This window comes from Sciurus vulgaris, assembly GCF_902686455.1.
Source record: "Sciurus vulgaris genome assembly, chromosome: 9".
Lineage (NCBI taxonomy): Eukaryota > Metazoa > Chordata > Mammalia > Rodentia > Sciuridae > Sciurus > Sciurus vulgaris.
The window spans coordinates 144074537-144089012 of record NC_136469.1 but is presented as its reverse complement, the minus strand read 5'-3'; the positions used below and the strand labels follow the sequence as shown (position 1 = coordinate 144089012).

The 14476-nt window shown below is 48.7% G+C and overlaps 1 protein-coding gene across 3 annotated transcripts in view; it reads left to right on the top strand.

Moving 5' to 3' along the window:
- Positions 1–14476, top strand: part of HTT (huntingtin) — a 140250-nt gene that overhangs the window by 96556 nt on the left and 29218 nt on the right. For all 3 annotated transcript variants that reach the window (XM_079154365.1, XM_079154367.1, XM_079154366.1), the window contains 8 exons: positions 3427–3634; positions 7729–7870; positions 9662–9841; positions 9959–10135; positions 10412–10488; positions 11968–12106; positions 12864–12986; positions 14249–14462. In XM_079154365.1, the coding sequence (XP_079010491.1) occupies positions 3427–3634; positions 7729–7870; positions 9662–9841; positions 9959–10135; positions 10412–10488; positions 11968–12106; positions 12864–12986; positions 14249–14462 (1260 nt within the window). The remainder of the gene's footprint in view (positions 1–3426; positions 3635–7728; positions 7871–9661; positions 9842–9958; positions 10136–10411; positions 10489–11967; positions 12107–12863; positions 12987–14248; positions 14463–14476) is intronic.

Here is a 14476-nt window from a genome sequence, read left to right as displayed (position 1 = left end):
GAGCTAGGGTGTAAACTCTGCCTCCATGCCTGAGCTGTGCAAACCTCCTCGCCCTTCTGCCTTGATGACAGCATCATCTCCCAGTGCTGCCTGCGTTGTGTCTCTCGGTGTTTTCTGTTTGCTCCCAGCTCAGGGCTCGGGAAGCTGTGCATAGTGCCACCAGCTGCTCCTCTGCCCTGTCAGCTTCCCTTTCCTGCCCTGAGCCAGCTCCTCAGTGCACAGGCTCTTCTCTTCTCTGTCTCAGGCAGCTGGTCACCACTGCTCCCGGAACCAGAAAGGGAGGCTCCACTGAGAACCACCAGGGTCTTCTCCCAGCCCGTGCTCAGTGCTTGCGTGGCTCCTGTGAGGAATACTCATGGCCATTCAGTGGCTTCACACAGCAGGAGTTTGAGTGTGTCCCTGGCAGACAGTTCTTTCCTCCATGAGGGGATTCAGGCACCAGGCTGCTGCTTGCAGTTCTGCTGTCCCCAGCCACTGCACTCTGCCGGGGGGTGAGGGGGTTGGAAAGGGCCTTATCACCATAGACCAAAAGTGATCTGTGTCCCTTTTGCTTGTTTTGCTCTGACAGTGGCTGCTTACAGTCCCCATGCCTTACAAAGAGACTGGGAAATGTCCTCTTGCCTGGGTAACTGCTTCCCAGCCTGGTGGGCAGTTACGAGAGGATGAAAGCAGTTGGTTTCTAGGGTGAGGAAGTCAGGGAAACCCTGGGGAGTGTCACAGCAGGGTCAGTGGACACTGACAGAGCTTTCCAGGAGTCTGCCTACCCGCCATGTCCTGTACCCGTCTAGACCTCACTTCCACAATGAAGTCACCCCACACTTTGCAGAGAGAACAAATCTGGTGAGTGTCCAGTCCTCATCCTCGTTGCCTCCAAAGTGCCATCCTTCTCCATCTCTCCTGCCCTTGGTCCTGTCCCAAGGGCAGCCATGTTCTTCTGCCTTCTTCCTCATCCCCTCTTGTATTTGCTTTCCCATCCTCACATCCTTCTGGTTTGCCTTGAGTTTTCCCTTTACATGCTCGTTAACTAGCCACTGTGCATTCATCGCAGCAAACCCAGAGAAGCTGTCCTTGCGTGCAGGCTCAGGCGACTCAGTCCTGCACCATGAACAAGGGGACCTTTTGGCCACTACTGGTTTCTCAGTTGCTGCCCCCACCCCACCCCCCAGCTTTTCAAGAAAGGGAAATAAAAAAGGTCTCAGAAGTTTGTTCTGACTGTCCTGCACAGTCATGTCCCTCTTGGCTCCCGTCCACAGCAGTGTCTCTTGCCTTCTTTTTAATTGTGTGTGTGCGCGTACATGTGTTTTGGCACTGGGGATTAAACCCGGGGTTACTTTACCACTGAGCAACATCCCCAGTCCGTTGTGTTTTGAGACAGGGTCTTCCTGAGTTGCTTAGGGCTTTGCTAATTTGCCGAAGCTGACCTCAAACTTGTGATCCTCCTTCCTCAGCCTCTCAAACTGTTGGGATTAAAGGCAGGTGCCACTGTGCCTGACTCTCTTGCCCTCTTAAGCAGAAAGCAGCTGCATCTCTTCCTGAGACTTGGGGGACTCTGGAGCCACCTCTTCCTTCTAAAGCTTTCCTCTGTTGTCCTCTCTCCAGTCTCTCTTTTTTCCAGAGCTTCTGTCCTTGCCTGTTGTCTCCTCTGCCCCTTGCTCCTGTCCCTTGTGGGTGGGTCACTGCATGCGTGGATGCCTCTCTTCCTTGTCCTTGGAGTCCATTCATTCTCCTGTCCTACTTCTCTAATTTCCATACACTTCTAGACATGGGGCTTGACCTGTTTAGCCTTGAACACATCACTAGCATAACTGCCTTCCTCCAAGGCATCCTCTTTCTGTTCACGAGCTCCGTGTTTATCATGAGGATTGTCCAAAACCCCCGCGTTGGCAGCAGTTCCTCCCCCACCTGGTGACCCTGGTCTCACCACCTTCCTCTCTGGTATGGAGGCCTTCCCCCTTATGGTCCTTCTCCTCTTCAACTGAGTTCTTTCTGACCATGCTCAGCAGCATGGGCAGCAGCAATAGCCCCTTCAGGGAGTGCTTCTTGACTGCAGGCTCTGGGCCAAACCCTGAGCTCAGGTTTTGCTTTTAGTCCCTATTTAAGAGGAGGAGGCCAAGGCCCCCGGCCACCTGGGGAGAGTGAGCAGTGGAGCCTGCACTAATGCTCAGTCACTGAGCACAGCTCTGTCCTGCTGTCATCTACCCTTGGCCTTCGTTCTGCGCTCTGCGCATTGGACCTGTGTCCTTTATCACTTGTGTCTGATGGAGGGACCCAGGGAGGGATGGGGCCAGGCCTGGGCATGACCGAGTGGGCAGTGCTGACTGAAAAGCAGTGTGGAGAAACCCTGGGCACCTTGAGGGTCCACAACCAGGCCGACACCAGAGCTTCTGAGGTCATGCTTCTGGAGATGCTTTTCTTCATCTCCGCCATGCATTTAGTGGATCATGAAGTAACCAGAAGGCTCTAGTCTTTGACTGTTTTAGGACTTTTTCACATTTGGGATGTGTTGAAATTTAAAATTGAGATTTTGATTCCAGTGGTGATACCAGGAGATCCAGCGATGGGGAAGAGTGAGATCCTAGCCCCTCTCCCTTTTGTTTCCTGGCGTTGCCTCCTCTGCCTCTCCTTGCTGTGCTTCACTCTGCGTGTGTGTCCATCCTTGGGGAGGGCTGGCCCTTGCGAGGCCCTGCAAGGTGAGCTGACTGCAGTGTTCAGCCAAAGGAGGGTTAGTGAGGCCAGTGCTTCCTGGAGGGAGTGTTGCCAAGTCTCACCTGGGTCTGCACTGCGTGCAGTGTGCAGGGTATGGACTGGTGGTTTGGCAAGCTCAGTCCCTGGGTCCTGGGTGTTCTGGGTTGGCACAGAGGCCATTGCCTGGCTCATAGCCATCGGTGGCCTGTGGGAAGCTCACAGGAGCCTGGCAGTGCTGTGGGCTCTGTCTGTTCTCTCTCAGAGCTTGTGGTGTTGCCCTACCTGGCCTCTTGTCTCTGTTTCCTCAGTTCTCAGCAAGCCAGCAAACAGGAGTGGGGTCCCTGTGCCTGTGACAGTAACTCAGTGTGTGGAGGCCCCACCATGATCTGAGTTCAGTGAGCTGAGGCACTGTCGGCACCTCCTTCTGGGGAACTGCGTTGAGACCTTGTAGCCCCTGACTCGAACTCCTGGAGGACCTGGCAGTGCCCCAGCGGTAGGCAGGCAGTGGGAAAGTACGGATGCTTTTTCTCTTCCTGAGCCAGCCCAATAAATGAGCACAATGTCTATTTCTGCTTAGAAAAGTGAGAATTTTCTAAGTGCCAAGTGTTTTGATCTTGAGCACAGAAAAGCCTTATGCGTCCATCTTTTTTATGCAAAGTCTTCACATAGTTGCCTGGTGTTGAACTGCGATGAGCATCAAAAAGGGTTTTCTGTAATCAGTTGTACTATGTTTGGTTCTAGGAATGTTCCGGAGAATCACAGCTGCTGCTACGAGACTCTTTACCAGTGACGGCTGTGAGGGCAGCTTCTATAGCCTAGAGGGCCTGAACGGGCGCGTGCGCTCCATGGTGCCCACGCACCCAGCCCTGGTGCTGCTCTGGTGTCAGATCCTGCTGCTCGTCAACCACACGGACCACCGCTGGTGGGCAGAGGTGCAGCAGACACCCAAGTAGGTGCACGTTCCTGGGCCCAGGGTGCAGCTGGTGCTGGGGGGTACAGTATGGCCGAGGCGTGGCAGCAGTGAAGGTGCTTTTCCATCTAGGCTCTGCAAGACTCCGGGGGCTTCCGACTGCACCCTGGTCTTTCCCTCGTGAGTGCTGTCTTGTGGGATCTGCCCAGCCACAGGCATTCAGAGTAGCAGCTGCTTTTTCAGTGTGGTTTTCTTTGACAAGCTCTCTTGACACTTTGCCATCTGGCGGGTTGCTCTTGTCGAGCAGTGTCCCTCCTGCTAGGTTCTGGCACTTCGATTGGTTCCATAGCCAGGCATGTTGCAATGTCTTAACTTCATTATGAGTTAAATGTGGTTCTGCTTATTCTTAGATAATGAAGTAATTATTTAGCAAATTTCAAAGCTGTTCGGAAATATCTTATTTTTTTATCACTCAAAAAAACTACTAAGGTTCTGATTGTGGGTGGCCCTCTTCTTGCAGAAAGTTTTTAGTTTTAAGCCTCAGTGTCCAGGTGCTCCCTCCCTTACACATCTGAGCATACTTGGACATAAAAGCTGTGAACCCTGCTGAGTCCTCAGTACAGTTTCTGTAAGACTCAAGGAAGAGTGCAAGTGTGGTCCTCTGTCTGGTGCAGAGGCCCTCCAGCTCGGCCTCCCTGTTGAGAGGCTGATGGCCCCTCTGTTCTGCCTCCATGGAGTGGGTCTGCAAAGGAAAAAGAAATGCCGCTTCCCACCCCATGTGCTCATCACTCAGTGGGGGAGACAGACCTGGGACAACTTCTGAAATGCTTGGAGGATGTGTTAGGCCTGTCACGGTAACTGAACACTGAGAGCCAGCAGATAGGAAGCCAGTGTTGCCTAGTTTCATGCTTCTTAAACCTGCGTGCATATCAGCTAAGGAGCAATAGGGTAAGACTTGGAGGCAGCAGATGGCCAAGGCCTGGGAATCTGTTTCTGCCAGGCTCTGGTAGTGTAGTGCTGCTCATCCCTGGAACTACACTGAGCAGGAGGGGTGCCTCAGCAACATGATAGTGCTTTCCTCGTACACCTCCCTCCACCAGGCCCAGTGATCAGGGCACTAAGAGCCTTTTAACAGGTTCCCAGGAGAGCTCAGTAAATACCCAGGATTGAGGTGCACTGGGTGAGACATAGGGGCAGAGCCTGGGTTAGCTGTGGGTGGGGCAGGTTTGGGAGAGACAGCAGGAAAGTGAGTTGTCCGTAGCCCAGCCAGCCCCTCCCCTCCACATTGGTGATCAGTGGAGTGGGCAGAAGGCACGCCACAGTTTGTTCAGAGCAAATGGCGAGGAACATCCCTTCCATCGGGGCCGACTGGGCTCCTGAGACCCATCACCACCTTAGATGAAAAGAAACAAGCAGGTCAAGCCAGTGCCCTTTTAGAGTACGGGTTGTGTTGTGGATCCTGGGTCTGAAGCAGCCAGAATGGACATCCCTGGGCAGCTGGAAATGTGAAGGTGAGCCTGTGAGGTGCTTTTAGGAGACACCTGCTCATGGGTCAGTGCGACGTGTCCTGAAGGACACGTTGCTCTCACACGGCACGGGTGTGCAGCATGTGGGGTCTCCTGGGGCAAGTGTGTAGTGGGGGCGGGGGGGGCTGTGGCCTCTGGAAGTCTGCATAGCACATGAGTCTGGAGTGTGTTCACGAAGTCAGGGGGCAAGTCTAATTGAACAAAAAGGCAGGTGGCGGTTCATTAACTCCTTTCAGCTTTTCTGTTCAAAGTTTTCAACATAAAAGTCAAGGAGAGAAAATGATGAAAGAAGGGACAACTGTAGGTCACGCTTAGGCTTGCTTTAGAGCAGGGCAGAGCTGTGAGCAACAGGGTCACCAGAGGGTTCCTGTTGGAGAAGCAGTGGCCTGGGTGACCCAGGAGTGACAGCTTTGAGTTACAGAAGAGGGTCATCCTTGAGGTGGCGACACTGGGTGGGTCTGCGCACAGAGGTTAATTGATTGTGCTTATTTACTGCTAGTGTTCTAGAGTTATTTATGGTTTCTTGCTCCCCGCCCCTGTATAAATAAAAATGGTAAAGCTGTCACTTCTGGGTTCTTAGCCCAGCAGGCCTTCCCAGAACACCCTGCCCGGGCTTCTCTTTATTGAGTTAGGTCTCATTATCTGCTCTCACCCCACCCTCTGCCCTTCCACTGTGGAAGTGTCAAGGCTGTATTTGGACCTGTATTCTGTGAGGATTCTGTTAATGTCTGTCTCCCCCACCAGGGCAGGACCTGTTTCTGGGTTTGATCCCCCGACGTGTCCCCAGTAGTTACCTGAGTTAGTCAGGCACCCTGTTAGCAGAAGCAGTCATGATGACTGGCGAGGCTCTTGAGGTGCCACATTCCAGATGGGGACCGCTTCCCAGGAGTTCACCACTCGTCCCGTGGCAACACTCAGGACTCCGCTCCACCTCTTGCCCACATTGCTCTCTAACCTGTCAGTCCTAATGGCCTGTATTTTGGTGCTTGAACATCATTTTCTCAAGCCTCCTTCTCCCTTGACTGGGCAGTCGTGCTGCTTGTGGAGCTCTTAGGCCACACTTGGTAGCATGGCTCCAGGAAGTCCCCACGTGGGCTCTGCTCTCTTGGCCTTCTTTTGTGGACTCTGTCACTGTGGATTTGATCATTTCTTATCTATCTCACTTTGGGTGAACTGTGAGGGTCCTGACCCCGCTGTGGCTCATGTGGGAGTGGTGTCAGGCCACGGACCTCACATCGGTCACCTCCCAGGTCAGCCACTCAGGCGCAGGCAGCCTGGATCTGTGACCGTCATGTGCTGGCAGCACTGTTTGAGGGCTTGCACTGCTACAGACGGCATAAATTTGGATTGACCTTGGGTCTCTTAAGCATCTGCTACCAGCTACCTGAATCACAAGAGCTGGCTACTCTCCTCCTGAGGCTGTTGGCTCTGTAGCTGTGAGTTAACCTTACTGCAGAAAGGTGGGTTTGGTAGTTGATGGTTTTTTGACACGAAAACTCCCTCTTCTGTACCAGTTGTAGTCAGGTAAAAAGGAGAATTGTCACTTCAAGGAGTTCCCTCTCGCCCTTTTGTAGCCCCCCTCCTGCTTCCCCTGGTGGCTGCTGACACACACCTGTCCCTCCAGCCCCTTGGAGAATTCTGTAGACATGGAGATCACAGTGTGTGGCCTTTTGAACGTGGCTTCTCACTATTTACTGAAAGTTCTCTGGGACAGGCAGCCGAGGTCTGTTCCTGGGGATTCCTGAGTACTCTTCCATTATATGGGTGTGCCACACAGTCTGCTTATCCAGTCACTGGTGGAAAAACTGAGGTGGCCATTACATTTTTTTTTTCCCCATCTGTAGAACGTTTTATGCTGGTTGTCTTCTAAATTCCGAGGGGTTACAGGAAAAGTTGATGTATTTCAGAATGTTCTTGCCCTCATGTGACCCCCATTCACACTGAACCTTGGCAAGACATGGTGCAGACTTTTTACTACCCTGGGAAGGGCACAGTCCCTGGTCAGGCCCTGAAGTCAGAGGGCAGTTTGGGAATGTGCCAACATTGTGTTTTAAATACTTTGGCTAGAATTGAGAGCCTCAAGTTTATAATTCCCATTTGTTTAGAAAGAAAAAGACGTAGTGAGAAATAAATGTGAAGTGAAATTACACATTAGTGGAAAGAAATGCTTTTCAACAGTGTTCCGGTTCTAATCCATGCAGTGTGCACAGACTCGGAATAGTAACGATCTATTGGGAAATGGGTAGTAAAGTACAAAAGCAGGAAGGCGTCCTCTCTGGCAGTTGACAGGATGTGTGGTAGGTAGGAAATTTCAGAAGCAACTGCTCCACCTCCAGACACAGCCAGCTTGAGTTCCCAAGCACAAGTGCTGATTGAATGTGCAGCTTTACAGTGGGTCCTGCCTTTCAGTCCCGTGTTTTGATTTTCTGCCTGCTAAAGCCTCTGTACCCTTTAGTCTTTCTTTTTTACTCATGTGCTTTATTGTCACCTGGGTCTAGATTACTGAAGTGTCTGTTGCGCCCTGTATCTAGAATGACTTGTCTTTTAGAGACAAGAACCAGGGTAACCAGCACAGTGCTCCCTTGGTGCACCTCTCTCCCCTTGTAGGAGACACAGTCTGTCTTGCACCAAGTCGCTTAGCCCCCAGATAACTGGTGACGAGGAGGAGTCTGACTCGGCAGCCCAACTTGGAATGTGCAATAGAGAAGTCGTGCGGAGAGGGGCACTCATTCTCTTCTGTGATTATGTCGTAAGTTTGGAAATGCCTGCAAGGGGTGGGGAGAGGGACCAAATGGAAGGTGCTGTGTGGACCTTCTACCTGCCATGCCTTGGCTTCCTTGAAACTGAAAACCAAAAGGACTGTTAACCCACTGTGGCGTGTGATCAGCATCCATCCTCGGCTACCAGATGTCTAAGCTGGCCTTGGAAAGCTTTCACTCACCACCACTCATTCAGCAAATCTACAGCAACTGACTGCTCTGTGCCTGATGTAATGCTGAGGATTTCTGTGAATTTGAGGGAAGCAGTGGAATAATACATAATTTCAGAAACAAGCCTTAGCATTGACTATAATGGGCTTCTGATCAAAAAATCTTCTGGAAACGAGGCGTGGTGGTGCACGCCTGTGAGCCCAGCAACTTGGGAGGCTGAGGCAGGAGGATCACGAGTTCAAAGGCAACCTCAGCCACTGAGCGAGGCCCCATCTCTAAATAAAATATAAGAAGGGGTGGGGATGTGGCTCAGTGGTTAAGTGCCCCTTGTACCAAAAAAGATTTTTTAAATTGATATGTAGGGAAGGTGTTAAATATTCAACATCGTATTTTAAATAGATTCCTGTTTGAAATCCGTTCTTTTTAAAATAATTACTATTGTGGAAGTTTAACCATAAAACTAGCATTAAATATTTAATGTACAGAAAACAAAATCAGTGGAAGGAAACAAAGACCCCTGTAAATGTGTTGCTCTAAAATAGCTGGCTGTCACATCCTGCTCTGGAGTTTCTGTACTTGGTACTTGGTAAAAGCATGAATGTTCCTCTGCTACGAGCTGGGCTTCTGGGTCATGCTGTCCCCTTAGCAAGGCAGAGCTGAACAGGCTGGGTCAGGAGGGGCCGCAGCTTCGATGGGAAGCTACTGTGCGCCCTCCTTGCTTGGGGTGCGGCCAATGACATCCTCACTTTTTGCTCAACATTCATTTTTGAGGTTGAAATATTTTTCATATTTTTTTCTACTTTTGAGAAAGAATTATATAATGCTGCTTTTCACAGACATAATAAAAAGAGATATTACTGTCAAATGATCCCAAATGAAAAATATTAACCATTTATCAGATGTCAAGGAATTGATCATGTTTTGTTTTCTACCTGTAAGAATTTTGAATTAAGATGAAAAGTTCCACGTGTGTTTAAAAATGGATGTTTTTTTATTTCCTCCTAAATCTTGAGGGAAATTTATTTCATATAACGTGTGGGAATCCCTTCATCTTTTAGATTCAGGAATTCTATCAAAACTATGCAAGTTATAGTGAATTTTTTTCCCATTGAAATGTTGCAAAATTGGAGACCGTGTAAGTGGAGAGCGAATACCCCTTGCTGGGACAGCAGATGCCGGGCAGGGAGTGTCCCTTGATCCTGTGCATTCCAGGTGAGTGGCACTCCAGGCCATGTGCCATAAGGGTGGAACTGGCCACTCATGCTGCTCCTGCTGCCTGAACCACACCCAGCTGGTGCAGGCCTCTCCTTGGCCCGAGTTGCGTTTATTCTCTGTTCTTCCGGTGCTGGCGTCTCCAGGAGCAGGACTTCTGTGGTGGGTTCTGACCTCACGTGGCCTCTGGCACAGTATGCGATTGGAGGTGGTGGGCTCTGTGCTTGGAGCTCATGCCTCCTCAGTTACTGTGTTCAGACAGCTGCTGTTTTCAGTTGGGCAGGTTTGTGTTTGGAGTCTGTTCTTGCCTTCCTACCCTTTCTGTCCTTTCTTATGGCATTGCTCCCTGTCCTTCTCTCGTCTGCTTGAAAACAAACCTTGCATCTTATCTCTCCTAGTGTCAGAACCTCCACGACTCGGAGCACTTAACGTGGCTCATCGTGAATCACATTCAGGATCTGATCGGCTTGTCCCATGAGCCTCCAGTGCAGGACTTCATCAGTGCCGTCCATCGGAATTCTGCTGCTAGTGGCCTCTTCATCCAGGCAATTCAGTCCCGTTGTGAGAATCTTTCAGCTGTAAGTCTTCATTGCCAGTCACAGACTCTCTACCTTAAAAATGGGGTCCTGGAACTTGTAAGTGCCAATTACCAGTTGGCAAAACAATCAGCTCCTGTTCCTTCTCTTAAACGTTAGCCAACCACTCTGAAGAAGACACTGCAGTGCTTGGAAGGCATCCACCTCAGCCAGTCAGGCGCAGTGCTCACGCTGTATGTGGACAGGCTCCTGTGCACCCCCTTCCGTGCTCTGGCTCGCATGGTTGACACCCTGGCTTGTCGCCGTGTAGAAATGCTTTTGGCTGCAAATTTACAGGTACTGAGAAAAATATTGATGCTGATTTATATTGGAACTTGGCAGAGTAAGCAGAACATTGAGCTGGGTCTTCATCCGCCTGGTCTTGATGTGGCCACAGATGGGAACACGTATGCCTTGTGCAAACCTGTCATTCTGTGTTCATCTGATTCAACTGCTCTGGTCTGTCCTTGCTGTGACAAACTGTACATACCAGTTTGTCCTTTTTAAATGAGTGTGAGGTCATTATAGCCCCCTTCATAGCACAGATTCAGTGACATGTTCTTGTTTATTTAGAGCAGCACGGCCCAGTTGCCGGTGGAAGAGCTGAACAGAATCCAGGAACACCTCCAGAGCAGTGGGCTTGCACAGAGGTAATGCTGCAACACAGCAGTGCCTGTGTTCAGATAACCCAGGGTATAAAAACTTAGACTGGTACAGGAGCAAATTCACGGGCTTTATCGGTTGATTTACTGCAAAAGTGCCACAGTAGAAAGACTTCCTAAATTTCACACAGTGGGATCTTGCTTTATAAGAAGACCTCACACCTTTTGCATGCATGGGGGTAGCCTGCCACATGTTGGCTGTCTGAGGGGTAGCAGGTGTTTCTGTTGCCCCTGTAATCGACGGGAATCTTGAGTTACCAGCTGCATAATCTAATCACTAGATAAGAGTGGGTGAATCTGAAAGCATGACCTGATTCTTGGCTTGTGTTATAGTCACATCTTGTTAAAATTTTATCTCTTCAGTTAGGCAAAGTGGCACATGCCTGTAATCCCAGTTTCTCAGGAGGCTGAGGCAGGAGGAAGGCCAGCCTCAGCAACTTAGCAAAATCCTGTCTCAGACACAAAAAAATTAAAAGGGCTGGGGAGGTAGCTCACTGATAAAGTGCCTCTGGGTTCAGTCCCTAGTGCAAAATATCAGTGTGTATGTATACTTGTATGTTCATAACTATTCAATCACCTAATTCTGTTTGCAAGACTTTTAGAATCCTTTATCGGAAACATTTGCATCTGTGATGTGACGATATGTCCACGGCTACAAAATAAATGAACAGTAACTTTTACCTCTTTTCCTGTACCATATGTGCAGGGAGAGAGAGGGAGAGAATAATTCTGCCATGATTTCAGTCTAAAGAGGGCCTTGCTAATGGTGTTTTTATTTTTTTTAACATTTTTAGTTGTAGATGGATACAATACCTTTATTTTATTTATTCATTTATTTGTATGTGGTGCTCAGGAGGTGCTAGGCAAGTGCTTTATCACTGAGCTACAACCCCAGCCCCGATGGTGTTTTTAAACAGTACAGTGCAGTCTGCAGGGCCAAGTGATGGTGATGGCCAGTTTGCATCATGAAGCTCATAGGAGATGGCAGGAGAACAAACCAACTGTGTTTTGACCCTAGACATAATTGCCAGCCCAAGTGAAGAAGATTATAAAAGTTTGTAGATACTTTGGACCAGATCAGGTGATTCTTTTATGAAATGGCCATTTATAATGATACAAACTGTGTCTTTCTGAGGAAATAAATGGAAGAGTTTGTGTACTTGGATCTTAGATGATCTCTTGCTTATATTAATATTACCTTCATTAATTGTCATACCATATTGCAAGGTATAAGTGAAAGTTTGGAAAATATTAATCAGGTGTCAGCTGTGGTAATTGAAAGACTAGGGCCTATATTTGCACTGTGGCCTGCTGGAACAGTGAAGGGAAAGTGTGAGCAGATTGAGTATTGCCTTAAGGAGCCACTGGTATTCCTTCCTTGTGTGCTTCTAGAACCCTGCTTTGCAAAGTTGAAACAGACTAGAAGGCAAACCTCACTGTGGTTAATTCTTCGTGTTTGTGTTTCAGACACCAAAGGCTCTATTCCCTGCTGGACAGGTTCCGTCTATCCACTGTGCAAGACTCTCTCAGCCCCTTACCCCCAGTCACCTCCCACCCTTTAGACGGGGATGGATACATGCCACTGGAAACAGTGAGTCCAGACAAAGTAAGTGTCCAGCATGCTCTGAAGTGGTAGCTCAGGCGCACACCTCTGATCATCTACGTCAAATGCAAAGTGTCAGGGGCTCAGTGTACTCAGGACGTTCTGATGCTTGACCCAGGTCCTAAGCAGCTCTGATTGGGGGCTGGGGTGGAAACATTTGGGAACCTTGCAAGTCCTCGTGAGGGAGACTGCGCTGGTGTGGGACTCCTGTGGTAGGAAGTTGACCGTGACCTCTTCTGACACCTTTTCCTTCCTGTGAATTGACACTAGCCCTGATGGGTCGTCATTACCTTGTCACTCACCTCAGAGTTAGGAACCATCTGGGGACTCACCAGAGATGAATTGAGCTCTCAAAAACCAGCGGCCCAAGTGGAAGGAGAAGCAGGTTCTGTCCTGCACTCTTAGGCTCTACTTCCGTTTGTTAAGCACCTTCTCAGCACTGGCTGCTGGGCAGAGTCGAGTAAAGCCAATTAGAGGTGGTTGGTGCAGGGTCAGGGGAGGGGAAAGAAGGGAGGGGATAGAGGGGAGCCTCAGTACTTCCGCTGAGTTTGGAAGGACTACTAGTTGTTCAGGTGGAGGGGGAGAAGGTGAGTTTCCAGGCAGGGAATAGCAACTACCAAGGGAAGACCTCTCCTTTGGCAAGCTGTAGACAGGGTATGCTGGCGCCCTGTGAGCAAGGCTCAGTTCAACCCAGGGGAGCAGAAGCCTCTGGTTGCCTGTCTGACCACATTCCCTTTTCCTGTCTTTTTCTTCTTCCCAGGATTGGTACATTCGCCTTGTCAGGTCCCAGTGTTGGGTCAAGTCAGACACTGCACTGCTAGAAGGTGCAGAACTAGTGAATCGCATTCCTGCTGAAGACATGAGCAACTTCATGATGAACTCGGTAGGTGAGCAGCAGGAAGTGGAGAAATCTCTAGATTTTGCTTATTGTTTCTGAGCTGGATTTGTCTCATCTTCATGTGACTGTGACTGACTGACTGACAGCAGCACATTGAGGGCTCTCATCCAGAATGGGACAGTGCTTGGGTGGGGGCTCTTCAAGATGGGAGCCAGAGTTATTTCAGCTACATTAGAACCAAAGTGGAATGTGGTTTTTAACTCATGTTGTATGCATCTAAAGGAAATGCAGGTGTCCATAGATTGCAGTCAGTTCATCATTGGTGCCATAATGTGTGTGCTGTTTGGCAAATGGGTTGTTGGTAGCAAAGCCCTTCCAACCCCATGTAGAAACAAAAGAATCAGCTAAATCAGTCCGCTAAAGTTCGTTTTATCTGAAAATCCTTGTTGACTTACAAACTGACAGATTTTCTTAGTGACCAAGTTTATTGGATTTTCCAAATTTGCTAATCCACCTTTTAATGGCTTTAAAGATTCTGGCTAAAACCACAAGAATTTTGGGTTTTCGGCACTGATGATGAAGTTCATTTTTCTGAGTATTAAACTAAGATTGATGTTCTACCTGAATAATTGGACACCCCCATCCTTAAATGACTAAAAAGAAGTTGATGAAATACACATTGCAAGTTATTGAATGAAATGCTCTTTTTCCAAGCAGCACTTGGCTTTCTATGCCACTTTGCCCTATGCCAGCTGCTCTTGCACGTCTTTTGCAAACTGCAGGAGTGCTTGGTATTGCACTGATTTCTTGGATGGTACATTAGGATCGATATTATTGTTTTATCAATTAAAAATTTGTACCCCAGCTGGACACAAGGACATGTGCTTGTAATCCCAGCAACTTGGGAGGCTAAGGCAGGAGGTCACAAATTCAAGGCCAACCTAGGCAATTTAGTGAGGCCTGAGGCAACTTAGCAAGACCCTGTCTCAGAATTCGAAAAAAATAAATAAATAAAAAGACTGAGAACTTAATGGTAAAGTACTCCCAAGTTTAATCTCTAGTACCACCAAAAATAAAAATAAAAGAATTAAAGAATCCCAAAGAGACCAGAAATATATTTTACTGAGCAAAGGTCGAATGGAATTGTTCATATATTTATAATAGATGTATATTCTTAAAACATTCCTTATGGTATTAATCTGTATTATCTCAAAACTCTTGTGTTAACTGTGATTATTTTTTCTTGCCTAATTGAAAGCGTATAATCTTTGCTGTTGTTTGTTTAATCTTTAATGCTCTGATTTCAGGAGTTCAACTTAAACCTGTTGGCCCCATGCTTAAGCCTCGGCATGAGTGAAATTGCTGGTGGCCAGAAGAGTCCCCTTTTTGAAGCAGCCCGGGGGGTAACTCTGAACCATGTGACCAGCATCGTTCAGCGGCTTCCTGCTGTCCATCAAGTCTTCCAACCCTTCCAGCCCACAGAGCCCACGGCCTATTGGAACAAGCTGAATGATCTATTTGGTAATTTTAAATAA